At 36.7% G+C, this 27,911-nt stretch overlaps 1 protein-coding gene across 1 annotated transcript in view; it reads left to right on the forward strand.

Moving 5' to 3' along the window:
- The window catches only part of LOC108704198, a 44,074-nt gene that overhangs the window by 8,599 nt on the left and 7,564 nt on the right, over nucleotides 1-27,911 (forward strand). Inside the window, exons 9-20 of the mRNA XM_041579412.1 lie at nucleotides 1,941-2,035; nucleotides 2,119-2,247; nucleotides 2,895-3,098; nucleotides 4,784-4,927; nucleotides 7,388-7,498; nucleotides 8,730-8,816; nucleotides 9,516-9,635; nucleotides 13,408-13,502; nucleotides 15,346-15,445; nucleotides 18,020-18,142; nucleotides 23,435-23,536; nucleotides 26,854-26,975. Coding sequence (XP_041435346.1) covers nucleotides 1,941-2,035; nucleotides 2,119-2,247; nucleotides 2,895-3,098; nucleotides 4,784-4,927; nucleotides 7,388-7,498; nucleotides 8,730-8,816; nucleotides 9,516-9,635; nucleotides 13,408-13,502; nucleotides 15,346-15,445; nucleotides 18,020-18,142; nucleotides 23,435-23,536; nucleotides 26,854-26,975 — 1,432 coding nt within the window. The remainder of the gene's footprint in view (nucleotides 1-1,940; nucleotides 2,036-2,118; nucleotides 2,248-2,894; nucleotides 3,099-4,783; nucleotides 4,928-7,387; nucleotides 7,499-8,729; nucleotides 8,817-9,515; nucleotides 9,636-13,407; nucleotides 13,503-15,345; nucleotides 15,446-18,019; nucleotides 18,143-23,434; nucleotides 23,537-26,853; nucleotides 26,976-27,911) is intronic.

The following is a 27,911-nucleotide window of genomic DNA, read 5'->3' on the forward strand; positions in this document are numbered from 1 at the left end:
AAGGGACGGATTTATCAAGGATCGAATTGAAAATTTGAATTATTATTTTTGCATAATTCAACTAGGGAATAGTCCAAATTTGATTTGAGTTTAAAAAAAATTTGAAATTCGAAAATGTACTGTCCCTTTACGAATTCAAAATTCAACTATTCACCTCCTTCGATCAATTTGGAGTCGTTTGGTGGACTTTTGAAAAAGACTCTAATTTAATTCGATCTAATTCGATTTGCGTTTAAAAAAAATCAAATTTTAAAATAAATGTCGGTTTGTTATTTTTTTCAAATTTTGAGTTTATGGGAGTTTTTAGAAACTCCCACAAACTCAAAATAAGACCCTTGAAAAATCTGCCCCTAAATGGTTTTTTTTCTCTGGATAGGGTGTTGCTTCAACTAAAACTTCCATAATATAATGGTGCAGATTTCACCCATAACCTAATCAAATCCAGCTATTTTTTTAAACAGAATCTCTGTAATGCATAGGGGTCCAAGGCCACTCGAAAAATATGGCATAGGAGTACAGCATAGTTATCTGACATGACAAGTATTTGCATTACTTTTTTACTTAACTTTAATTTTAACTTTATTTAATCGCAATCCTGGCATGTATGTATGTGCCAATTCTATTTTTACTTCTCTACTCATCAGCAGGATATTGATGTTACCTATATAACACTACGGGGCCCATTTACTTAGCTCGAGTGAAGGAATAGAATAAAAAAAACTTAGAATTTCGAATGATTTTTTTGGCTACTTCGACCATTGAATTGGCTACTTCAAACATCGACTTCGACCTTGAATCGAACGATTCAAACTAAAAATTGTTCGACTATGGGGAAGGTCCCCATAGGCTTTCTATCAATTTTTAGGTCGAAGAAAAATCGTTCGATCGATTGATAAATAGTTTGAACGATTCAAAGGATTTAATCGTTCGATCAAACTATTTGCAGTAAATCCTTCAAATTCGATATTCAAAGTCAAAAGATTTAAATTCGGCAGTCGAATATCGAGGGTTAATTAACCCTCGATATTCAACCCTATGTAAATCTGCTCCTACATTATTTTCCTAGGTGTTCATTAAGGTATGTTCTCTAAATTAAGCAGTTCCAAAATTATCAAGTGAAACAGCATCAGATTTATTGTCTGCCCCCAAATTGCAGCACAAGCCATAATGAGCTATTGGCATCATCAACACTGTGGGGCAGATTTATCAAGGGTCGAATTTTGAGTTCATGGGAGTTTTTTTAAAACTCCCATAAACTCCCATGAACTCGAAATTCAACCAATCAAAATTTATTACAAAATAGGATCGACCCGAAAACTTGAATCAAATTTGAATTGAATTTGATTCAAGTTTTTTTCTCTGATTCTTTATCTAGGGACAGATTCATCAAAGCTCGAGGTGAATTTTTGAATTTGAAAAATTTAAATTTAATTTTTTGTGTACTTCGACTAACGAATAGTCCAAATTAGATTCAAATTTGAAAAAAAAATGTACTGTCTCTTTAAAAATTCAACGTCGACCATTTGCCATCTAGAACCTGCCAAATTTCTGTTTTAGCCTCCTAGACTAGACTCCTAGAACCCATTTGGAGTCAATAGGTGGACTATGAAAAATCAAAGTTTTTTTGTGGAAAAACTTTGATTCGAATTCGATCGAATGCACTATTACTTTGATTTGTATGATTCGAATTCGACCGAATACAGACCTATTTGATCTAAAATGGACCTATTCGGCCGGTCTTTTTGAATTCAAATTTCTAAGTTTTTCAAATTCGAACTTCGACCCGTGATAAATATGCCAGATAAAGATGTTTGTCAGCGTTCTTTAGAAGTTCTTATATTGGCCTTTTATAAATGATAGGACACCTCTTACAAGAGTTCCACTGCGTGCTAATGTGATCTCCTTTTGTGCCCTGTTTCTGTTGTTCTACAATCCAAAAGATGCAGTTGTGTTTCAAGTAAAAGAAAGAGCTCTAGACTGCTTAAAGGCACGGTTTCAAATTCTAACTGATCATGAGATTCCCAGTGATATCGAGGTAATATTTTTGTATGAAATTAATCAAAATAGTAAACATATTAGAGATTGTTGTATATTCTGAATGCTGTTTCAACTTTATAGGAAAGCAATGGCAAATTTAATTCTGCCAAAGATATTGTTCTTTCTGAAGATGTCAAACAGTTTGCTGGACAGACAGAATTATATATTGGAAATGGTAGAGATGCCCTGAAGGACCGACTTGCTATGCAGGTAATACTTTTCTACCATGTTTTGTTTTCTATTTGTTAACTGTTACTAATCCTACTCTTCAATTTCAAGTACAGCAGTAAAGAGTGACTGAAATTTATCAGAGCACAAGTCACATGAATGGGGGCAGCTGGGAAACTGATAATATGTCTAGCCCCATGTCAGATTTCAAAATTGAATATAAAAAAATCTGTTTGCTCTTTTGAGAACTGGTTTCAGTGCAGAATTCTGCTGGAGTAGCACTATTAACTGATGCGTTTTTAAAAAAAAATTTTTTCCCATGACAGTATCCCTTTAATCATTTTCTGTGATTTAAAAATTGATTGCTATGCAAGCATCATTTCTTTGAACCATTCTATTCTAAGGTAGCTAATTAACAGACCTCTGAAAAAGCTGTGTGAACTGGATTTCTAGCTGGGGAGAGTGGTCTCTTGCTAAGCAAGCAGCAAATAAGTGGCAAAGAACTACCTAACTACCCCACAACTGTGGGTGCATCCAGATAAACTCTCATTTATATATCTAAAATCAGTAATTTAAAAAATCTTCTCCGTAGTCTCATTTATATACTTAATATTTTCACTAAATATTTTTGCGGTACCATCAAAAGGTTATGCAATATGATATATTGTATTGTATTGTATTTTTGACAGGCTATTCTAAGGCAACTAACAACTTCCCAAGAGGAAGACAAGGACAAAGCTGAAGAATACAAAAAGAGAATTGCTGCTGTCAAGCAAATAATCATTTATTTGCCCAGCAAAATACTGTATGGTGGCAAAGAAATTCTGGAAATGCCAGGAACAGATGATTCTGACCCAATGGCAATGGATTTGATCAAAACTACTCTGAATGAGGTCTGTACAACACTGTCTGCCAAATATAATCTTATTCTTTATTTATTTTATTTAGGGAAGCACCGAATCCAGGATTCGGTTCGGGATTCGCCCTTTTTCAGCAGGATTCAGATTCGGCCGAATCCTTCTGCCTGGCCTAACCGAATCCGAATCCCAATTTGCATGTGCAAATTAGGATTCGGATTCGGTTCGGTACTCGGCTGAATCTTTCGCAAAGGATTCGGGGGTTCGGCCAAATCCAAAATAGTGGATTCGGTGCATCCCTAATTTTATTTTTTTTATGTAATTTTTTTTAGCACAGTTGTTAAAAATCAAACCACTGTCATTTGAAAGGAAAACAATTCTGTTAATCAATGTTTTAATTTTACTGTTAGAAGCAGTCTATACAACAATTTTCTTTATGTGTTAACCTGTAGCTCAAATGCCAATTAGAATGAACCCTGACCAGCAAAAACATTTTTTTTTCTGAGAATAGATATGCCTTGTGGAAACACATACACAGAGTAACAATTTATAAAGCAAACAATTTTAAAAAGAACTTTGGCTTAAACATAAAGGAGACCTGAACCCCAATCCTATATCTTCATAATTATAAAAATTTAGGAGGATAATTTGTCAAAATTAAAATCTATGCCATTTAGCATTTTTTAAAATTTGAATAAACTTGAAATTTTCCAAAACTCAAATGCTTGCTTATTTATTAAAAATTGTGATTCTAAAAAGATCGATTGAATAAAACCATGAAATAACTCGCCTACAAACAATGAAAAAAAATGTAATTATTAATTATGCTCAGATTACTCACTTTGTCTTCTATATGAACTTGCAAGCTGTCAGATGATAAAGTCTCACGGAGAGATGAATTAAGGTTTGAATGGTAAATTTAAATTTTCAAATATTTTTTTGTCAAAATTAGAATTTAAATGCACCAACTCAAATGTAAATTCGAAGGTGAGCTTTATCACACCAAACTGTTCTAATTAGAATATTCACCACCTGCCTATTTAATTTACAAGTCAATGGCTGAGGTCCGTTGAACAATTTGAATAAGTTAATTGCCTTCCTGACATTCACGTTTTTCGGATCAGGACTATTCTATCGAATATTAGACATTCGAGTTTTTCCATAAATGATTAACCCTCGATATTCGACTGGGAACTAAAATCGTTCGACTTCGAATATCGAAGTCGAACGATTTTGCGCAAATCCTTCGAATCAAACGATTCGAAGGATTTTAATCCAACGATCGAAGGAAAATCCTTTGATCAAAAAATCACAGGCAAGCCTATGGGGACCTTCCCCATAGGCTAACATTGACTTTGGTAGGTTTTATCTACCGAAGTAGGTGGTCGAAGTATTTTTTAAAGAGACAGTACTTCGATTATCGAATGGTCGAATAGTCGAACGATTTTTACTTCGAATCGTTCGAATCGTTCGAATTCGAACGAATTTAACCAATTCGATGGTCAAAGTACCCAAAAAATACTTCGAAATTCGAATTTTTTTACATTTGAATTCTTCACTCGAATTTTGTAAATCTGCCCCTTAATTTTATAAACTATTTGTTGCTAATCATGGTAAAGAACCAGTTATTTTGGGATTGCGAGTTAAACCTACATAAATATACTGCATTAATACATTTATATATATTTTTACATATGTGAATATTTTTTGTTGTTGTTTAGGTGGATGCAGTCATTGTTGTAAGTGATTTATCTGAGATTGCAGAGAAAGAAGTGAAAGATCTGCTGTTTAGCAGTGATTTGGCAAAATACTGGAAAGAAAACCCACGCAGTTATAAACTTATACTCCTTGCATATCCAGAAAAGGTACAGCCATGTTTAGATGCATGTATTACAAAAAGGCACATAATACCATAATAACGGAAATGTGTTTGCTTACAAAATTCCTTACTGACCAATATTATATAATATTAGATAAACAATACTGTATCACAATACGGGGGTTATTTATCAAAGTCTGAATTTATCTCAATATTTTCTGCTACAAACTCAGCTCGGGTTTTTTACTCTTATTTATTAATACATTTTTCCTAAAATTTGCTTTGTGGGAAAAAAATCTAATTTTCTCGAACTTTTCAGACTTTTCCATCCGATTTTCATGATTTTTTTCGTAATTTTCACCCAAAAACTTCGGTGTATTGCCTGAAACCCAGCGCACATCAAAAAATCATTGTGACTTCTCCCATTGACTCGACAGGTCTGAGACCGGATTTTCAGATTCTGACTTTTCCATCCTCGGGGTTTAATAAATTCCGAAAAATTCGTGATTTTTTAAAAGTCAGATTTTATTTTAAAAAAAACACGAATTTTTCGTGATTTTTGCATTGAGTTTAGTAAATAACCCCCTATGACTTTCCCCTTTTTACAAGTTATTTGCTATTAGCAGGTTTTAAACATGCTCAAATTTACAACCCCATTTGTAAAAAAAAAGTTGGGACACGGTATAAATTTACTGCCAGACATTGTCTTTTTTCAGGTCTTGCTTATTTCAGTAAGACAATGCCATACCACATTCTGCAAATACTACAACAGCTTGACTCTGTAGCAAAATAGTTTGGAGTGCTAAAGTGCTCAGACTGCAGTCCAGACCTGTCAGCCATAGAAAAAACATTGTCATTAAGAGACAAAAAAATGGATAAAGGAGACCTCCAAACTGTTGAGCAGCTGAAATCCCGTATCAGGCAAGAATAGGACAACATTTCACTTTTAAAACTAAAGCACTATGTCTCCACAATAACCTAATGGTTACAAAGTGTTGTTAAAAGAATTGTTAAAAGAATTCTGTGGGAAACAGACCTCAAATTTACAATGAAAAAGTATTTTTCAGAAAACATACAAAATGTCTCAGTTTCAACCTCTGATATTTTGTCATTGTACTATTTCTATTTGCAATTAAATATAGGGTTTAAATGTTTACTAATTATCATATTCTCGTTTTATTTACAGTTTAAACAGTGTCCCAGCTCTTTTGTAAACAGGGCTGTAGGATAGGCTGAAGTGTTCGAATGGTAAATTCAAATTCGAATTTTTTTTTTTTGGGGTCAAAACTCAACAATTTCAAATTTAAAACCACCAAATCAAATTTGAATTCGAATGTGAGATTTATCACACCTCAACCCTGGAAAAAGTTCTAATACGATACTTTACCACCTAAAACCTGCCAAATAGTGATGACTGAATCTGTTCCATTTGACTGTGCTGAAAAATTTGCAAAACTGCGGAAAAATTAGCGAAATGGCGAAATTTTTCGAAACGCATTAAAGTCAATGGACATTTTTACGCGCAACAATTTTTTTTCTTGCTCCTTTTCTCACTTTTCTTATGGCAACTTTTTTGTCCTAATGCATTAAAGTCAATGGTCGTTTTCTCTTATGGCGACTTTTTTTCTCCAAATGCATTAAAGTCAATGGGTGTTTTTTCTTACTGAGATTTTTTTTCGTCCTAATGCATTAAAGTCAATGGCCGTTTTTTCTTATTGTGACCTTTTTTCTCCAAATGCATTAAAGTCTTCTTATGGGCGTTTTTTCGTGGCAAATTTTTGCTGCAATTTCATGTAGAAATTTGTACATGGCGAAATTTACAATTTCGCCGCAAATCCATGGCTGATGAATAAATTCTCTGTCTGTTGAATCATTTGAAGATGTTAATAGTGTTAATAGTGTTCCTGACATTCAAGTTTTTTTCAATTCTAATTCGATTCAAGTTTTTTCTTAAATAGCCTCCCATTCGAGTACATTCAAATTTATTCGATTAAAAAAAATTCACATAACTTCGAAATTCGACCTTTGATAAATAACCCCGTACATGTAATAATTCATTAATTTAGGTTCAAAAAGGAAAACCCACACGCATTTCACACAAGAGACTTTACAATAACTGACCAGGACTGAATACATGTGGCACAGGCCATTCACTGGCCCACTAATACTAATCCTGATACTAGTTCAGTTCCTATATTGTTTAAAACCTACTTTGTTTTAACTGACTTTTAAATTTATTATTATTATTTATTTATCACTGGGTGACCACGAGACAGTCCTTAAATGCTAGCCACCCCTAGGGGCAGATTTATCAAAAACCAAAAAACATGAATATACGCACTAGTGTTTCTAAAAAAAGTCACTCCCTTATTTTCCCAGCTTATTAAAATCTTCAGACTTTTCCGCCTTATTGAAATTAATGGAACTATGTGATTTTTACTGGCTTTTCCTTCCTTTAAGTGATTTCATGGTATTCTGAAATTCATTGTATTTACAATTTTCTCAGAACGAATTCCAATTTGGAAAAGATGATTCAGAAACCATTCAACTACTGGAAGAACAAGAAAAGAAGAAAAGAAAAGCAGTGCTGAATCTGAACAGAAAAATGTTGAAAATGGTAACACTGTGAAATAAATACATATGTTATAATATAACATATATCATAGTATTGTCATTTATGAGCTGTAGAGCGGTAATCTGATAACATAAATTATGCTGAACCCTATGAAATATAAGCCTTTCAACGCAAAAAGGTTTCAGATCCAAAACAAAATATATTGCATAAGGCTAGCAGATCCTTTTTCACAGACTAGGGTATTTATGCCCCGTTGCATTTAGCTAACCAGCAATAACTCCAATTTGGTGGTACCAAGTAAGGGAGCATATAGCATCATTCAGTAAATGGAACATCATCTTCAATATTCCAGAACATCCAGCACTGTAAAGGCGGAGGACATGGCTTTTATCACACTTATCCATTCTCACTTCTCCCATCCCTCCCCTTGCCTAGTACCGGTATGAGCTCCGTTATCTGGAAACCCATTTTCCAGAAAGCTCCAAATTACAGAAAGGCCATCCCCTATAGACACCATTTTATCCAAATACTCCAGATTTTTTAAAAATGATTTCCTTTTTCTCTGTAATGATAAAACAGCAGATTATACCCAAACTAAGACATCATTTAATCCTTATTGGAAGTAGAACCAGCCTATTGGGTTTATTTAATGTTTACATGATTTTCTAGTAGACTTAAGGTATAAAGATCCAAATAACAGAAAGATCCATTATCTGGAAAGACCAAAGTCCCAAGCATTCTGCATAATAGGTCCCATACCTATATGTTTATCATTTCTCCTGATCCTTTTGTCTTTCTATACTTTTCCTCCCTTCTCTCCACTTCTACATCACCCTTTCTCCTCTCCCTTTTCTTTCTCCTTTAGTCTATCCCATCATTCTCCTCTCTCTTTCCTCACATAGAAGTTAAAGATGTATATGTAGAAAATGTAATTAGTGGAAAATCTTTAGTTGACCTTTTTTTTATCTGCCCTGCATCACAGACTTTACAGTTTATCAGGGTCTCACATTACTTTTTGCATTGCATCATGGCCTCCTGGGGCTTGTTGCAGGAGATAATAAACACTCTTTATTTGTCATTTGCATAAGCACCACTGCTAATGCAATTATGGAAGAGAACAGATGCTCAGCACCCACTGCCATCTTATTTTAGCCAGTTTCCTTGAGCATAATGACCACATAGTAAAAGTAGGGTTCATCTTTGCTGCTGAAGCTGAACAGGCCAGGTACTATTGAATAAGTATGACTAAAACATGTATTTTGTTCTCTTATAGGACACCGATGATTTGAAGAACAGCATTATTACAGAATATATATTACCATTATTACACACATCTATTCTTGCACAACCTACAGTACAGGTACCAATTAATTCTTCCTTACTATTATCTGTTGGGTATAGAAGGTGAACTTTGCCTACTGCTGAAATACGTAGGCCCGACGTGAGCAGTGGCCTCCTCTCTTTTTCGCATCCGGAATAGTTGTTTTAGCTCTGAACATACTCTGTGAATTTTGGCGCAGAGTCAAGATTAACAAATTTGGAGATATATGCCAAATATATACCCCACATATTGTGTAATGCAAAACTATATTCTAAGCATGTGAAAATAATGCAAGTAAAACCGATCATGTTGATGTAAATGATGTAAGGAAATTAGCAGTTATATTCAAAATAATGAATATAATGTTTTTTATAATGTTTTCACTTTTAGGACCAAATTGTATTTATATTGTATTCTATTATAGAATAACATAGTCTGCATAATTATTCCTGTATTGCAAAAATACCTCCTTAATTTCCTATTATTTATTCTGCCTTCTCAGCATTTGGTACTGGGCTAGTCCTTTAAATTCACTATGCCTCATGTAAGTTGTACTAAAACAAGACTTGACATATTTGGCGACAAACTGGTCTATATTTTGTGCGCATATTTTTACCGCGCTTTAGTAAACGGACCCCATGGACCCACTTTGTGTATTAATAAATGATTGGGATAAAGAAAATGTTTTGAAATTATTTTAACTGGTAGTAATAATGTATTTTGTTGTTTTTGTAACAGGGAGAAGAATACAGAGTATTTCAGAAAAATCAAACATTTTTGCAATATACTGGAATTAACAATCTCATAACTATAATTGATGAATTTGTGTCATCACGGCAAAATGTAACCACTGAAGAGGTAAACTGATCCTTTAATGTTCAGATGCACATACACACACACAATATGATTAAAGGTTTTAAAAAATCTTTAATTTTTTAGTCTTTACTTTTAGTCATTACTGTATTTAAGTACAATAAAAACTGCAGAAAGAGAGACGAAAACAAGAAAAAGGGAAACGGAGCGATAGAATCTTCATCTCTGCATTAATTTACATAGGTGTTAATATTTTTTTGTCAACTTCTTTTTATTTGTGGTTTTATATTTCATAACACTAAAAAAACATAATGGAAAAGAAAAGGAAGAAAGAAAAAACCCAAATAATAACATTTCACATATTGTTGTTAACCGCTTCCATCAATCAGACAGGTTACTTTGGTTACTTAGTCTGTGTCAGTCATGGGAGGGGGGGTTAGATATTCTGTCAGGTCAGTAAGTGGGGAATCTCCGCCCCACACAACCTACTACATTTCCCCTACTACTTCCTTATGTTACCTAGTAAGGGGATCCCAGAACTGCTACATATCTGTGGTGTTCAGGGCTGTCCATTTTGCCCAGATCGCTTCAAAATTACTAGGGTAGTTTCTAGAAATGTAGACTGCTTTAATATGAGTTAAGTTAGTGTTTACAAGCTGCTTCCAATCTCCAATTGTCGAGGCCTGGATGTCTTTCCAGTGGAGCAGAATTCGTTTTTTAATAAAAAATAATAATTGGAGGAGCAGTAGTCTATCCAGTGTTTTTAGAGGTAATTCTTCTGTGATGCCTAACAGGCTTAGTTTTGATGGGGTTATGTGCGGGATGTCCTATTGTGTGTGCATGAAATTCCAGATGTCTATCCAAAGTATCTGGATTTGGGTACACTGCCATGTCACAGAATGTACCTTTCTCTGGGCATCCTCTAAAGCAGGTTTCCCTTGTGTTTGGGTAGATTTTTTGAGAAATTTTATTTGTATGACCCTGTCCTTGGCAGGGACAGGGTCCTTTATTTGGCTAAGGACATCAGTCCATGCATCCTGCTCAATATTTCCCAGATTTTGGCTCCATTGGGCTTTGGCTTTCCCTAGGGGGTCTGGTGCTAGATCCTTCAGACCGCAATGGAGGTTGGACGTCAGATGACATAGTCCCGCTGTCTTAAGAGACCTTTCCAGCTGGGATTCCCTGAGTTTGAAATTGTGCTTTGAATGTGTGTTTCAGCTGGAGGTACCTGAATAAGTAGTTATTTGGTAGGTTGTAGTCATTTCTTAGCTTTTTGAGGGGTTTTGAGGGTGTTCCCGTGTAGGATGTGCCGAAGCTCTGTAATACCTTTATTAGCCCAGATGCTGGAATCACATGTTTGGGAAATCAGTCTGTTGTTCCATAGTGGCATAGCCCGGAACATTGGTTTGGGCTTATGTAGGCTTTTTTAGCCACAATCTGCCAGCATTTGTATGTAGAAATGATCATTGTTGGGAGGCAGCTGCCCAGTGTGGCCCAGTGAACACTAGGGTCTGCAGCTTTTCCTCTGATTCCAGAGTGTGAATTTCCAGTGTTACAGCTCTGTTGTCAAGTTGGGGTTCCACTATTGTTGCAGATTGGCAAATTGCGCAGCCAAATAATAGTTCGGGAGTAACGTTAGGGAGAGCCAAGCCACCTTTACTCCAGGGAGCTTGCATGGTTGCTCTTGCAAGCCTTGGTTTGGCGGTAGGCCATAGAAGATTGTGGAGTACCGGTAGGCCATAGAAGCTTGTCAATGTCATTGAACCACTTAAGTGGGATATAGATAGGAGCGTTAGCTAGTGCATACAATATTTTTGGTAGACAGATCATTTTAATTAAATTCACTCGACCAACAAGAGAGAGTGGTAGCTGGGGTTTTGGCCCTAAGCGTAGCTAGTATGGGCTGTAGGTTCAATCTTAGGAAGCTTGACTTATCTAGTGAGGCTACAATGCCAAGATATTGCATTTTCACCACCCATTTTAAAGAGAGGTCCGCTCTGGGGCATGGGTTACAATCAATCGGGAGAATACTTGATTTATTCCAATTGACCTGCAGACCTGAGTATTTCCCATACTGCTTCACATATAGGGAGATTTTTCTCTTCCCTGTTGCCTACTTGCAATCTTCTGATATTGGAGTTATTTCTAATTATGGCTGCTAGTGGCTCAGCTGCCATGACAAATAGCAGGGGGATAGAGGGCACTCTTGCTTGGTGCCTCTAGTGAGTCAAAAGGATATTGAGAGGTGTCCATTTACTAGGACAAAGGCCTGTGGGCAGTCATACACTAATTTCACCCATGAGATCAATTTGCAGCCAAATCCAAATTTTGCTAGTTCTTCAACTAGGTATGGGCATTCAAACATGTCGAACGTCTTTTCTGTGTCAAGGGACACAATTTCTCTGTGAGTGGCGTTGTGACAAAACTGACATCACCAAGCTCTGTTTATAACTGATGGCATCACTAAGAGCTATTAATAAGGATATAATTTACAGGACATTCATGGCTTGTGTATATTATAAAACAATTATAACATACAAAAATGTCTATAGTGATCTTGGGCATTGCTTCTTTGTAAATGTTTTGTGAACCCTCCTCTCAACTATCCTGTGGTATTTTCTCCCATCTTAATGTGTTGGTGGAAATAATTTTGCATTTGGCTAAGGGATTCTTTATCTAGGCTGGGCCACAACATATTAGTTTAAAAGTGTGTTGTGTTCCCAGCATGTTAAAAAAAACTCTTAATCAGAGAAGTTTTGTTTGGGTATATTGCATTCACATTGCAGTTGGGAGAAGGATTTTAAAACATTCCCCATATACTGTACTTCCTGATATGTTCTCTTTTCTCCCACATCTGTACTGAAATTAGTTTAGCAATTATTGTTAGTTACAAGTGATTGGTGATGGGGAGAATTGTGATGTAGAATCTGAATTGCTGTAATAGTTAATTATAATAATTTGTTTGGTTCGGAGAGTTAGGGGCTGAACTTTCATTAGTGCAAGTTTTTGCATTAGTTTTGGTGTTGTTGTATAAACAGCAGCGGCTGTGGACTCCCATGTGCAGAACGAGTCACAGGGATGGGTTTAGGTTTTGGGTTTGGTTTGGGTGCCTCTGACTTCTGAGGTGATTGATTGACCAGGAGGTGATCCTACACCCAGTCACACCCATCCATTCCGAGCATAAGTGGTAGGGATAGAATTATCTAGGACACCTAAGATACAGAGTTGTGGGGATAGTATATGTGGGCATACCAGATCATTAGCCAAAACCTCAGTTGCATTGGAGAGGATCAGATAATATAGAAAAAGTCGTCAGTTAAAGAAGTTCAATTGAGATTAATGGGCAAAGTCCTCAGCAACAGTAAAGAGATTCGGAGGTAAATTTACACTTATTGATGTTGGTCTTTCTATGCCCAAATATTTAAAGAAGGAACCTAATAATACAACTTTAGTTACATGTATGTGATTATGACTATTCATCCGCACTAGGCACAAGAATTAGCATTGAATGTGTTGTTTTCTTTAGTTACTAGGCCCCATGAGTTTGGTGATCCCTACACTTGTACCTGCTGGTTAATCCATGCCCTATACAAACCCTCATATTATCAATAAACATAAGATGAGTTACACAAATTGAAGGCTCCAGGTTGATCATAGTGTTGTATAATATACCAGCATTATTTTCAACAACTAAACTACCAATCGAACACACATTTTTGAAACAAGTGTTTAAGAGTATTTTAAATAGATTTCTGTGTAGATTTTACTTTTAATTAACTGTAGGTTTATCAACTATAATTTTTTTTTAACCTTTTAGGTAAAAGCACAGCTCTCACATTTTCATCACGAAATACATTCAAAAAACATTACAGAAGCAGCAAGATCATTTCTGCACGCGCTAAACAGCAGGGAGTAAGTATCAAGGAGACCACTTTTATTTTACATATTGATGTAAATTCTCTTTGCTGACAGAAAGTAACAAATAAAAAAGAACACAAAAACAAAGGTATTGAAGAAGTGATGCCTATATTGGCTAACAATGAAAATACATTGGAAGCTTTCGGAGCACCAAGGCCTCTTGGGCCGGCAAAATATAAATGAAAGCTAAAAAGGCACAACATATATAAGGGGCAATATAATAAAAGTCGGAAATGGAAAAACTATTTGCATTGCGAAAAGTTATGCCTTTGCGCGAGCAAATATAACTTTTGCGAATCTGGAAACTGTTTAGCGACCACTTCCGACAGTGGAAGACCATTTGCGAATTTTATAGTTTGCGTCATTGCGCAGTCAATGTAATAAAAACTTCTTACTGAAAAAGTCGTTATGTTGGCTCCAAAAGATTACGACACCTTCAAGCACTTCTTAAGAGTGCGCAATTAAAATGCACAATTATAAATCGCAAGGCAATAACAGTTTAAGGAACAATATTGCATTGAGAGATGTGGATTTTTAGTCTTATTGGTGCGAATTGTTTTGATCTTTATGACTTTAATTACATTCCCCCGATACTGTTGGATCATTGAAACGTATTCATGGGCAATAAACTAGGAAGTTACAGATAGATAGAGATAAATTGTAGATATAATAAAAGTAATTAGGGTGGGTTGTAAATAGTCTAGGGGCCTAGATTCAGTCAGGTCACATAGTGTGTCATGAAACCCAACTCCAATTTAAGGCCCTGTCTTTTTTTTTTTTTTTTTTTTTTTTTTTTTCAAAAGTAAATAAACATTTTAAAATGAGTTACAATCTTCAATTATAAATGTAGCAGTCCAAGTGAACGGAGTTTGTTAGTAGAGTCAAAAAAGTCCCAATATAACGACCAATTATTAATTAAATCTTGTTTAAGGTGAAGGCCCTTTCTTAATAGCTCCATAAACACCCAGCTTCATTCAGGACACGACTGACCTTCTTTAAGAAACAGGAACGCCAAAAAATGAAATTCTTTTAAAGAAATGAAAATGTACTGTTGTGCTGCACTGGTAAAACTGATGGGTTTGCTGCAGAAATTCTATAATAGTTTATATGAAAAAGCTGCTGTGTAGCCATGGGGGCAGCCATTCAAGCACAGGATACACAGTAGATAATAGATAAGTACTACTATAGTTTATATAAATAAGCTGCTGTGTAGCCATGGGGGCAGCCATTCAAGCACAGGATACACAGTAGATAACAGATAAGTACTACTATAGTTTATATAAACAAGCTGCTGTGTAGCCATGGGGGCAGCCATTCAAGCACAAGATACACAGTAGATAACAGATAAGTACTACTATAGTTTATATAAACAAGCTGCTGTGTAGCCATGGGGGCAGCCATTCAAGAACAGGATACACAGTAGATAACAGATAAGTACTACTATAGTTTATATAAACAAGCTGCTGTGTAGCCATGGGGGCAGCCATTGAAGCACAGGATACACAGTAGATAACAGATAAGTACTACTATAGTTTATATAAACAAGCTGCTGCGTAGCCATGGGGGCAGCCATTCAAGCACAGGATACACAGTAGATAACAGATAAGTACTACTATAGTTTATATAAACAAGCTACTGTGAAAAGAAAAAAAATCTGAAAAGATTTTAATAAAATCATGCTTCTGAATTAAAGCAATGTGTTAGCAACACTACATCCAGGTCAGGGTAAGAGGAAATACATGTGCAGCTTTCAGGTTTTGCTAATATAAGGCTGATGACTTCATAGATACGTGATACTGTGAATTTTACAAAAAAAAGTCTTATTTGATTGTTTTAGAAACAAGGTGAAATGTGGAAAAAATCTGAATATTGATAGAGACTGGATTTACTTTGATGGGGAAATAAAAAAGATGCTCTGTGATCTTGTAGAAACTGAGGTGGGTATGTAAATGTAAAATGGTAGCAGAATGTTGTTTTGTTACAAGGCAAAGTGTTACAATATATTATTTTGTCACATATTACCAAAAATGATCTGAACCATGGGAGATACAACTTACACTGTACAAGGGCAGGTGTCATATTATATGAAATACATTGGTGGCGCATTTGAAAAATCACATGTGATGGGATATAAAAATGAATGTACAGTAGATAAAGGGGGCCCAGCACACGCCAAGATTAACTGCCGCGTTAGCTTTATTATACTATATCAAATGGAAATGTTTCAGGGGTACACACATCCCTTTGGGGGGAGAGAGAGAGAGAGAGAGAGAGAGAGAGAGAGAGATCTGAAGTAGAGGTATGGGCTCCGTGGCATGATACAGGTTATCTATACACTGTACACATATGGGGTTCCAAACTGAACTCACTTACCTGTAGGCAAACAATGAAAGAGTTTATGATGATATCTATGCCCTATACTATTGTTTATAAGACTGTGAGGCAATTTTGCACCTATTGTGATAATCACATAATGGCCAGTCATCTGAAAATATAATTTGCCATTTCTTAAATAGCTAGGGGGCATTTACAAGTTGGGAAGGCCTTGTTGAAACCAAATGTGGGAACAACTGGTCTACACTGTAATGTCTTTCAGAGGGGGGGCCTCACGCATTTATCATTTACGAAAACGATGTGACGCAATAAACGCACAAGGGGCTAGTCCCCAGTTTGAATCGCCCTGTGCGCCCTTCATAACTTTGTGCCATATAAATACATCTAATATATTTTTACAACATGGCGCATGTGAAGGATCAGCGAAAATAAGTTGTTCCAATGTTATAGTCCTAGGACCAAAGGGAGGGGTTTTCCCCCTTATATAATATTCTGACATTCTAATAATGAGACAACTTGTAACCTAACTTTTGGGGGTAAGGTGCTGGAACCTATATAATCTGTATAATCACAAACAAAACAAGGGAGCACCACCCATCAATTGAGAAAAAAACAGTAGATGGTGTGCAGGGTTAAAGAGATAAGTGTATAAAGGAAGAGAAAGCTAACCTTTAAAATTGCACCACCCCATCGTAAGGCCCGATAATTCAAGGAACATGGTTAAAACGTAACTTTTACTAATGTATTAAATAAAATCGTGAGTCCAGGAAAACATTAAAAATGAGACTAGGACCAGGGAGACAAAGAACCTAGATTAGGTAAAGCGACAAATGCGAACCATGAATAAATTAGGAGGCTGATGCCTGAAATCTGTAGTGAACCACTACAATCTGCAGTAAACAACTGCAGCAATAACGTGGTGTGGGGCGAAAAGGACAAATGTCACGTGGCCTATAAGGATTCTATGTAGGTAACCTATTCCATTGCCACCCATTCCACCACCAATCCGCTTTCCAGCCTTAATAATTCCACCACCCATTCACCCTCCAGCGCACCCTCCCATTTCCATGGAGAAATTGGTATAACAAGGTGGTATCAAAAATTGATCCACTATTTAATTGCTAGAATTAAATTATGGTACTGAAAAAGTTAGCATCAAGGTTCGCATGAATTCTACCCCAGAACGAGGCTCCGTTGTTCACCCACCCCTTCACCCTCAGAGCTTCCCACCCGTTTCAGCCTTGAAGAGGTGGCCTAAATTAATAAGAGTTCAGTCCCCCTGCCTAGCTGGAACTAAAAGGCGCTGGTGAAACGCGCGTCAGGCGCCTTTTAGTTCCAGCTAGGCAGGGGGACTGAACTCTTATTAATTTAGGCCACCTCTTCAAGGCTGGTCCTAGTCTCATTTTTAATGTTTTCCTGGACTCACGATTTTATTTAATACATTAGTAAAAGTTACGTTTTAACCATGTTCCTTGAATTATCGGGCCTTACGATGGGGTGGTGCAATTTTAAGGGTTAACTTTCTCTTCCTTTATACACCTATATAATCTGACATGTAAAACGTTCTTCTATTGCCTATGATCTAAGGGCAGTTTTATAAAGAATCGAATGGGATTTTTTTTCCCACTATTTGAATTTTTTTTGCATCCAAACTCATAACCCATTCGAGTTATATTTTAGAAAATTGCAATGTCTGTGAGTTAATAAGAAAATTTTTTCGAAAATTTGAATGAAAAAATTGGGTTTTATCTGAAAACTCTATCAATTCTCTATCAAATCTTTTTTCATGCCAGTTTTTGACATTCGGATCTTTTAATACACACGGAAACGTTCAAACTTCAAGTTCATCCGAGGTAGAAAAACCCTCGCACAACTTACAAATTCGATTCTTGATAAATATGCCCCCTAAGTGTTTGGCAAGCATGACATGCATTAGTATGATATGGGGTCAGTGTAGAAATATTTTTTATTTTTAAATTGTGTAAAAGTGATAATTAATATGTAATTAGCCAATTTTTGCCACTATAGATTTTCTGTGCACAAAAATATGCATTTATTTATCCATGTCCCTCAGCATGTAGGTAGTGCTAAGTAATACCGTAATCTGTCCCTACCAAGCCAATTATTATATCCTATTTAGCTGTTATGCATGCTTACTAACATTCTTTGTGTTCCAGATTCATGTAGTCTTAAAAATGAATATTGAACATGCAGTGATAAACTGGATAAGGAATAAGAACAAAATTCAGTCACTTGGGATTTTCAGTCCTCACTTCTGTGGAAGAAATCCTGTGTACAAGGTAACATTATTTCATCTAAAATTTTAATTGTTTAATAGTGATGGGCGAATTTATTCGCCAGACACAAATTTGCGCGATTTGTCGCCGGCGAATACATTTGCAAAATGGCAGCAAAAATTTGCTGTTTCGTGAATTTTTCACCGTTTTGCAAATTTCACAGAAAATTCGCAAATTTTTCGGTGAAGCGAAATTCGCCCATCACTAGTGTTTAATTCACTGAGCTATTTTACAGATTGTAACACTCTATAAGGAATAAATATAATTAGATTAAGAGGCCACCAACCCCCTGCAGTTCTTTGGGGATATAAAAAAGTGTATTCCAAAATCAATGTAAAAGCCAAATTAATCCATATGCTACAAATAGAGATTTTTATTTATTGCCCTTAACATGACCATAATAACAAATGAAATTGTTTCAAAAACTGTCCGGCATCTACAGTATAAATAAATGAAACAATGAATTATCAATAAGATCACTTAAAAATTTATAGGTATGGGACCAGTTATCCAGAAACCTGTTATCCAGAACACTGAGTTACTGAAAGGCCTTCTCCCATAGACTCCATTTTTTCCAAATAATCCACATTTTTAAAAATGATTTCCTTTTTCTCTGTAATAATAAAACAGTACCTTGTCCTTGATCCCAACTAAGATATAATTAATCCTTATCGGAAGCAAAACCAGCCTATTGGGTTTATTTAATTTTTACATGATTTTCTAGTAGACTTAAGGTATGAGAATCTAAATTACAGAAAGATAAGTTATACAGGAAAACCCCAGATTCCGAGAATCCTGGATAACAGGTCCTATATCTGTGTGTGTGTATATATATATATATATATATATATATATATATATATATATATACAATATATAGTAATACATTTTCAGTATCCGCACTCAACTCAGGCAAATCTCAGGGGTGCACGGCCAATATTCATTCATATCCTCACAATATGGACTAAAGCATTCCTGGGACAGCACTTCCCTTGGTGAAAAAGAAGAATTCCTACCATACTTACCGTAATTCTCTTTTCCTGGCCACTCTCCATATTAGCATTACATACAGGGATTCCCCGTCCCCGCCCCCTGACCAGATAGTCCCTCCCTCCTAAGCCTTTAAAAGGTACCCCTGGAGCACACTCACCTTGTCTAATAAAAAGCATCTGTACTCACAAAAAGGGGTGGGAAATGCTAATATGGAGAGTGGCCAGGAAAAGAGAATTACGGTAAGTATGGTAGGAATTCTTCTTTTTCCTGGCCACTCCATATTAGCATTACATACGGATGTATATAGCCATGTCCCTTAAGCAAGGGGTGGGTAAAAAAAAATGAGAAGTAAAATTTCCACTAATATGCAAGGGTTTTATTGAGTCGTAAAGGCCAAGTGAGCTCCAGTAGCAAAGGAATGATTGCTCGAGGAGGACATATCCAGCCTGTAATGTTTCACAAAGGTTCGTGCCGAAGCCCAGGAGGCCACCTCACAGATGTGTGGGGTAGGAACATCTGCCAATGCTGCCCAGGATGTTGACACAGCCCTAGTAGAGTGGGCTCTTAAACCCTCCGGAGCTAGCTTGCCCTGTATTTCATAGGCCTTGGAAATACACAAGGAAATCCATCTACTGATGGTAGAAGAGGCAGCGGCCTGCCCCCTTCTACTCCCAGCTGGAATAACAAAAAGAGTATCTGACTTTCTGAAGGCAGCCGAAACTTCGCGTTTTCTAGAAGTCCCTTCTTCAGGCAAGCTGAGGAAGAGAGAGAGAGGACAGCTAATTAGAAAAGGAGAGAGAGACAAGAAAGATAGAAACAACCCAATTGAGGGACCTACCTAGCTTGGGGGGCAGAGGCATTGGAGGCTGAGGAGTCCATGAAGCAAGAAAGACAAAGCCTAGCAGGAGAAGAGAGCATGAAAAAATGCACATGCTTAAGGGCTAAGGATGCCACCATAAAAGAATCTTACCTGTAAGGCTGAGGGGAGAAAAGAAGCACGAACCTTTCCTTGGAAGGCAGAGGGTGGAAGTGAGCAGCACGAGCGCTGCCTTGTCAGGGCCTTTTATACTGCCGGCCCTCTAAAATCCGCCCCTCCAAAAAAAACATGGCCGCCTGGAGAGTGCGCCAAGCACAAAATGGCCGCCGCCAGCGCGAGGATGCGCACAGGGAGAGCGCGCTAGGCGCTAATGAGGAGGCGATGCAATCGTAGCGACCGCATTGGCCTCTGAAACCCCCTGTGTACCGGAGCGGTCGTCTCCTCCCCATACGAAAGAAAAGGTCCGCAGCATGCCAACCACAAGATGGCCGCTGGACAGGAAGTTGACTGAGACAGGAAATAGCACGCGTCTCAGTAGTAAGAGAAAAGGAAAAGGAAAAGGAACTCCTCGTGACACAGGCAACTTTGAAGAGTTACCTCCATGTCACACCTCTCTCAGCAGGAAGAGCAGAGTCGTGCTGTGGTAAGGATGTCCCTCCTGCTTAGGCCTTACACACAGACGTTTAAAACGAATGGGGGGAAGGCATAGCACTCTGCCCAAATTCACCTGTAAAGCTCGAGGGCTTAGGGAATGAACCCAACCAGGAGAAAACCCTCAGGTCAGAAGAAGAGTGAGGACAGAAAGAAAAAAGACAAGGTGAGTGTGCTCCAGGGGTACCTTTTAAAGGCTTAGGAGGGAGGGACTATCTGGTCAGGGGGCGGGGACGGGGAAATCCCCGTATGTAATGCTAATATGGAGTGGCCAGGAAATAAGTGTCTTTTATTTAAAAAGTGTGTGTATAAATAAAAGACACTTATTTCACCAAGGGAAGTGCTGGCCCAGGAATGCTTTAGTCCATATTGTGAGGATATATATATATATATATATATATATATATATATATATATTATATATATATATATATATATATATATATATTTATATATATATATATATATATATTGTGTATATACTGTATATGTTTATTTTTATTTGTAAAGTGCTCCCAGAGGGCAAAGCACTGTACCCCAGAACAATAAATTAGTAGAAGAAACAGGGGGTCATTGCATCAGTAAGTACAAATAAGTATAAAAATACAATACTCATAAATACAAAGTATAGTTACAATACATATTAAGTGCTTATTGTCAAGGAGACAAAAGGATGGAGGTCCCTGCCCCGTAGAGTTTACAGTCTAAATGGGAGGGTAATGTATAGACATAAATCGGAGGGATATTAAGTGCATGTAGATTCCTTGCTTAAAAATGCACTCATGGACTAGGCAGATAAAAAAAATTCACATTTATTACATACTAATTACATCTACACGTTTTGATCCCATATGGATTGTAATCAGGATGAGATCCATGTGGGACTGAAACGTGTAGCTGTAATTAGCATATAATAAAAGTGAACTTTTTTTTATCTGCCTAGTCCGTGAATGCATTTTCAAGAAATTAAGTAATTATTATTTATTTACACCCGGACAATTGCTGGTTAGAGTGATGGTATATGGAACTTCAAGGGACGGGTATTAGAACATGGGACATTCCCCTCAAATCTCCCAATATTACATGCTTATTTCCCCCTGCATTACATGGCTCTCACCCAATTGTTAGCTGGCTTGGACTCTGTATTTTCATTCACCAGTGCTCACCACTTTGTATCTTTCCAACCTCTTTTCTTAACTTGACCGTTCTCAGAAGTAATCCAAGATGGCATCTTAAGCATAAATACCACTGTGGAACGGACCGCCAGAAGCAATCTGATATACTGTATATATAAACTTCATGTCATTTATAGCATATAAGTTTGCTCATTCAAATTTACTATTTAAACCTTAAGGACTCACAGGGTTAGTAAGTCCCTATGGCTTTATATCCCTACACTTCCTTCTCTCCCATGTATCTAGTTACTTCATTTACATATTTCATTTGTTGTCCTACTGGCCTATGACCACTTTCTGCCACACTTAAAGGAAAACTATACCCCCAAAATGAATACTTAAGCAACAGATTATTTATCATATTAAGTGGCATATTAAAGAATTTTACAAACTGATGTATATATTTAAGTAAATATTGCCCTTTTACATCTCTTGCCTTGAACCACCATTTTGTGATGGTCTGTGTGCTGCCTCAGAGATCACCTGACCAGAAATACTGCAGCTCTAACTGTAACAGGAAGAAGCAAATACAGAACTTTGTCCGTTAATTGGCTCATGTGCCCTAACATGTATGGTTTGTTTGTGTGCACCGTGAATCGCAGGATCCCAGGGGGTGACCCTTATTTTTTAAATGGCAATTTTCTATTTAAGATTACCCAATGGCACATACTACTAAAATAGTATATTATTATGAAAATTGTTTGCTGCAGGTGTCCTTTCTTTACTTTTATGCACAGTAGCCTGTGTGAGTTGTAGTTCAACTACACCATTCCTTCATAATTTCCACTAAGCAAAGTAAGCAATGTTGTGTTGTAGAGTTCAATGTAACCCCTGCTCTATTGCTATAGCTGGACACGACTACTTTTGGTTTAATATAAGTTAAAATAGTGTTACAAACCTTTAAAGTATGATGTATTCAAAGTAAAAATCCATTTCTGTGCTCCACAGCGCAACAGTTTCTCTCCAAATGTCCTTTACTCACTGAGCAACAAGAGAAGCAGAACACTAGTATGAAGTAATGGATTAACCACAAAACATTTATGGGCAGATTTATCAAAGGTCGAATTTCAATTTCATGTGAATTTTTTTTTCATTTCGAATATACTCAAGTTTTTTCTCCAAAAAACCGCCAATCAGGAAGGTTATTAATATTTTCAAATGGGTCACTGGACCTCTGCCATTGACTTCTACATGAACTCGTGGTTTTAAGTGGTTGAATTTGAGTTGTTCCCAGGGTCCAGGTACGATAAATCTCGAATTGGAATTATTCCCAACTCAAATTTGTGAATTTTGACCAAAAATCCAACTCGAAAATTCAAATTCGAATTTACAATTCAACCCTTAATAAATCTGCCCTTTAGTGAAATGAGGTTTGAGGACCAATCCCCTCACTTAAGAGTTGTTTCTACCAGTGATTGATTGTCACTTCCCATGTTGATCACATTATACAACTGGCTGGACTGTTGGGAAACACAGCATCTAGCAATCACAACTTGCCCACACTATCACCAAATTACTAGTCACATAAAATAAAGAAATCAAATGTTTCATTGCTAAGAGTTATAACACTGCAAGTTTATTAATTAGGGGTGACTTTTTTCATGACAATTTTATTAAAAGTGACTTGTACAAAACAAATATCTATATCATTTTTTACAGATGCTATTGTACAATATTTTCTTTGATGGCATAAAAGAAAAAAAAGTGCACCTTTTCCGTGTAATGAAATCCAGAATTGAAGTTTTATTCAAACAATGCAAGGTATGTGTGTAAAGAATAGACATATGATGAAAAAGGAATTATTATCTTTTGACCTACTTTGTACGCAGAAAAAATGTTAACTTTGTTTGCCAAAGACAATCCGTATGTTGCATTTAACTGGATCACTGCAAGATACAACTTGTGTAAATTGCATAGTGGTACTTATTGCCTATTTATGGAATTAATAGTCACCAATTCACCAGTAGCTGTGTGTTTTCCTGGTTACTTGTTGTGTGCAAAAGTGTGTAACTTTTTGTACATTTTCTAAACAACATTTGCAGATTTTTTTTTACTTATTTAATATGGGAGGAGACTGGTTCTGGCATTTACAAAAGGTACCACCTAGGCTGGGGGGGGGGGCAGGGAGGGGGTCTATGCAGGGTAGGGGGGTAGGTGTTTTTATTAGCAAGAGTTTGGTTCTCTTTTAAATACAGATCAAGACCATATTTGCCCTTGATGTTGCTGACTGGCATTGTTTGCCAAGTTTATGATCTACAAGGACTCCAAGGTACTCTTCCATTATGGATTTGCCTAGTGCAGTCCCATTAAGAGTATAAGTGGCTTGAAAATGTTTACATCCCAGGTGCATGACTTTACATTTATCAACATTGATTCTCATCTGCCTCTTAGCTGCCCAGATTGCCAGTTTAAGATCCTGTTGCAAGGATTTTTCATCCTGGATGGAATTAATTGGGCTGGATAGTTTTGCGTCATCTACAAACACTGATACATTACTTACAATACCCTCCCCTAAGTCATTAATGAACAAGTTAAATAAAAGTGGACCCAATACCGAGCCCTGAGGGACCCTACTAAGAACCTTACTCCAAGTAGAGAATGTCCCATTAACAACCACTCTCTGTACCTGATCCTGTAGCCAGTTTCATATCCATGTGCAAACTACTTCATTAAGCCCAACAGACCTTAGTTTAAAAAGCAGTCATTTGTGGGGCATGGTATCAAATGCTTTGGCAAAATCTAAATAGATCACATCTACTGCCCCCCCCACACTTTCCAGCATCTTACTTAACTCATCATAAAAAGCAATCAAATTAGTCTGTCATGACCTATCCTTCATAAAGCCATGCTGATAATGCAATTCACTGGACAAAAAGAACCCGGGTGTATGCCATCAGGCCCTGGAGCCTTGTTTACATTATTTTTTATTAAAGCTTTATGAATCATATCCTGAGTCAGCCACTCACTAGATTAGCTGAGCCATCAGTGCAGCTATGAAGTGAGCCAGGGAACTCAGAATCCTCTATTGTATACACTGAAGAAAAGAACTGATTTAGCACATTTGCCTTCCGGATTGCTGTTTTACAACATTTATTTTAGTGTTCATATTCACTAAATGCAGCTCTTGTCCCAACAGACTTGCAGTTTTTAAATGCCTTTCTCTTCTTTTCTATTAACTTCTTTCCTTCTATATTAAGCCACATAGGGTGATTCTTAGTGATTCTACATTTACTCCTTAAGGGAATAAATTGAGAACTGTAACTATTTTATATCATTTTAAATTACAACCATTTCTGTTCTGTGTTTTTAGCTGAAAACATAATGCCCTAACATATGCTCTGAAGGGCAGCCCTCAAGGCACTAAAATTAGCTTTTCTGAAATTCATGGTTTTTGTTTCATATATTTGTTTTTTTGTACCAGACATTAAATCAGGTCACATTATGGTCGCTATTATCCAGGGGTTCAATTACTTGCGCATTTGCTATACATTCTGGTTCATTAAAGAGCATTAGATTCAGTATAGCATTTTTTCTGGTTGGCTCCTAAATAAATTGTGCCATAAAATTGTCATGCATCAAGTTCATAATCTGGTTCCCACTAATTGTCCTGGCAGTACTGTTGCTTCAGTCAATATCTGGGTAATTAAAATCCCCCATTATCATTACTTACTTTGTGAATTGTGGAAAATTAAGGTTTTACTGTGCTTCTCCACTGGGCAGAAATAGTTATTTTGTAAGGATGTATTTTAATATTGCTACTATGTGTTGAGTGACAAGCAAAATTTTTCAACAAGTTTTGCAGTAAAAATGCCGCCCATAGACTCTAATCAGTGAAAAAATATGTCACCCATAGACTTTAATGCACTTCGCCAAATTGTCATAATTTTTGAAATTTTTGGTGAAACGAAATGGGTCCAATTCGCCCATCACTAACCATGTTCTACATTCCTTTAAAACAACTTATTTACATGTTAGGCAACAGCCTACCATTGGTTACTAGCCAGCCATGTACTGCAGGCACCCTTTCTCTTTACACTGGATCTACCCTCAGTATCTACATTGTCTAATAAGCAATCTTTATAAATTTGCCTCTTCCTGCTTTAAGTGTTTGTTTAACTTTAGCTCACTACTAGTTCTTGAGTTCCCTGTTATGATTCTGACACAACCTGTTTTATAGATGTTGGCTGTTCTGACTCCTGGAATATTCATTGCCTCTGCCTTTGGCTGCCAAATGTCCTGACCCCTATGACTATGGCCTGTACACTGACTTTTGCCCTTCTTCTTTATTTCTTCTGTCATAGTTCTTTAATCAAGTATCAGTACCAGTGGCTGGGTATTGGGCTTTTTTATAGTGCAGGTCTGAATTCATGTATGTATACTACACCCATCTATAACTGTGTTAATATGTCATCAGTCTTTCAGTTACCATTTCACCCAGCATATGAAACTTAATTCTTATTCACCATCCATTAAAAACATTCATTCATGATAGGGGGTTAATAACATTCCTGTTCTCCTCCAACAAGGCTCCACTGGAAGATTTTTATAGCTTCTTCTGGTTCTGACTCAATGTTTGAGCAAACAAGTTTGGTGCTGTGGTTGTTGCTATTGCTTCTGTTTTTGAATGACCTTCTGTGCTTGTTGCTTTGATTGGAATTACAATTATGCCCACTCTTGTCAGCTAGAGGCATCTGTATGTGCAGTTATCTTGTAGTTATCTGTCTTGAGCTGCCTACCAAATACTTATAATTGTTGGTTTCATACACTGTTTCTCAGTTGTAGGGAATTAACTCCTCTATGAGGGCTTGTTGAATTACAACAGTAGTCATCCCATTAAGCTCTATTTCTAAACTGAGCAATCTACAGCCTAATATTACCCCATTCAGTAACTTACATTTTTCATTGGACATCTCACCCACTGGGATCATTTAAAAATTACCTTTTATACTGTCAGATGCAGAAATGGTAACAACTGAAGTTTGTGACAAGCCAAGAAAGAAAAACAACACCTGTTCCTAATCTTCAAATTACCGTCAACATTTTCAATTATAATTTTTTTGTTGCCATGTGTACTTTAGAGTAAAATCCTGAACCGATATGAGGTGTTCCTAAGGAGTCTGCTAAGACACAGTCATGATCCCTTCACTTTGCAATTTGTCCAAAATACCATGGAAAAGAAACTGAATGATGAACTGGCATGGTAAGCAAAAAGAAAGTGGCCAGATTCAGTTTGATGAGAAAAGCTTTTCTCCTAATTTAATTCCAGATTTTACCATAAAGCCAGATTTATCTCAATGTTGATCACATAAAAAGTCTTTGGGGGGAAAAAGAACTGGAATTGTATTAGGAGAAAAAACTTTTTTTTTAATCTTGCCCAAAAGTTTGTATGTGATAAACCATAAAATATTGTTTTCTCATCTAATGGAATCTGGGCCAATCTATGTATATATGAAAATGTTATTTGCGCAATGAAAAAAAAAAAATCACTTTTCTCCTATAGATTTTTTTTTTGTCATTGAACAATTTTTTCCTCTTCTCAATGTTAGTTTTAAAAATAAAAGTCTGACTGGTAATATGGGAGAGCTGGAAGTGCTGGCATTGGAGGGGAAATATGATGTACAGTAATTGGCATTGCTGAAACATGGCTGAATGAGTCACATGACTGGGCAGTAAATATAGGAGGCTGTATTTTATTTCAGCAGAACAGGGGAAATAGAAAAGGAGGAGGATATGTATGTTTGTTAAGCAGAATTTAAAAGCCATTATAAAGAATAGAAGTGATGATGAGAAAATGGGTGGAGTTTTTCACAGATTGTAGTCCAGCAAATTAATTGTAGGGGTACAGTATGCTATAGTCTCCCAAATGTAAGTGAAGAGGAAAAGGCTAAATTCCCCTTGCAAATACAAAAAGCTGCTAGTTTTCCCTCTTCTGCTTGCCTGCTCACTGTGAGACTCAAAAGCCCTTGTTAGGAATATGCTACCCAATGTGCTGTGCTGAGGGGGACAGGCAGAGGGGCAGCATTGCATCACTGTTCAGGAAACTAGGTGTACAGCTGGGGACCATCAGCATTTGGCTCCTGAGTCCACCAAGGTAAGCAAAGTGGAGGTCCTTACTTCAGTTGAGTCAGCCTTTTTT

Source organism: Xenopus laevis, chromosome 1S (assembly GCF_017654675.1).
Source record: "Xenopus laevis strain J_2021 chromosome 1S, Xenopus_laevis_v10.1, whole genome shotgun sequence".
NCBI classification, from domain to species: Eukaryota; Metazoa; Chordata; class Amphibia; order Anura; family Pipidae; genus Xenopus; species Xenopus laevis.